Source organism: Myotis davidii, unplaced genomic scaffold, assembly GCF_000327345.1.
Source record: "Myotis davidii unplaced genomic scaffold, ASM32734v1 scaffold271, whole genome shotgun sequence".
Classification (NCBI taxonomy): Eukaryota; Metazoa; Chordata; class Mammalia; order Chiroptera; family Vespertilionidae; genus Myotis; species Myotis davidii.
The window spans coordinates 1169412-1169617 of record NW_006284839.1 but is presented as its reverse complement, the minus strand read 5'-3'; the positions used below and the strand labels follow the sequence as shown (position 1 = coordinate 1169617).

Sequence of the window (206 nt, the reverse complement as noted above, 5' to 3'; positions counted from 1 at the left end):
CGCCACGAGGCCAGGGCGGGGCCCGCTGACGGAGACTCAGCGCCGCCGGGCTGTCTTGCAGGAGTCGGCTGTGGAGCTCCTCTTCGCCGCCTTCTTCACCACCGCCAGCGCCAGCACATCCCTGGTCCTGCTGTTGCTGCAGCACCCGGCGGCCATGGCCAAGCTCCGGCAGGAGCTGGAGGCCCAGGGGCTGGGGCGGGCGTGCA

General features: G+C 72.8%; 1 protein-coding gene across 1 annotated transcript in view; it reads left to right on the top strand.

The window, feature by feature from the left end:
* The window catches only part of LOC102765165 (cytochrome P450 26C1), a 27610-nt gene that overhangs the window by 5028 nt on the left and 22376 nt on the right, over window positions 1-206 (top strand). The window contains exon 5 of the mRNA XM_015557868.1: window positions 62-199. Coding sequence (XP_015413354.1) covers window positions 62-199 — 138 coding nt within the window. The remainder of the gene's footprint in view (window positions 1-61; window positions 200-206) is intronic.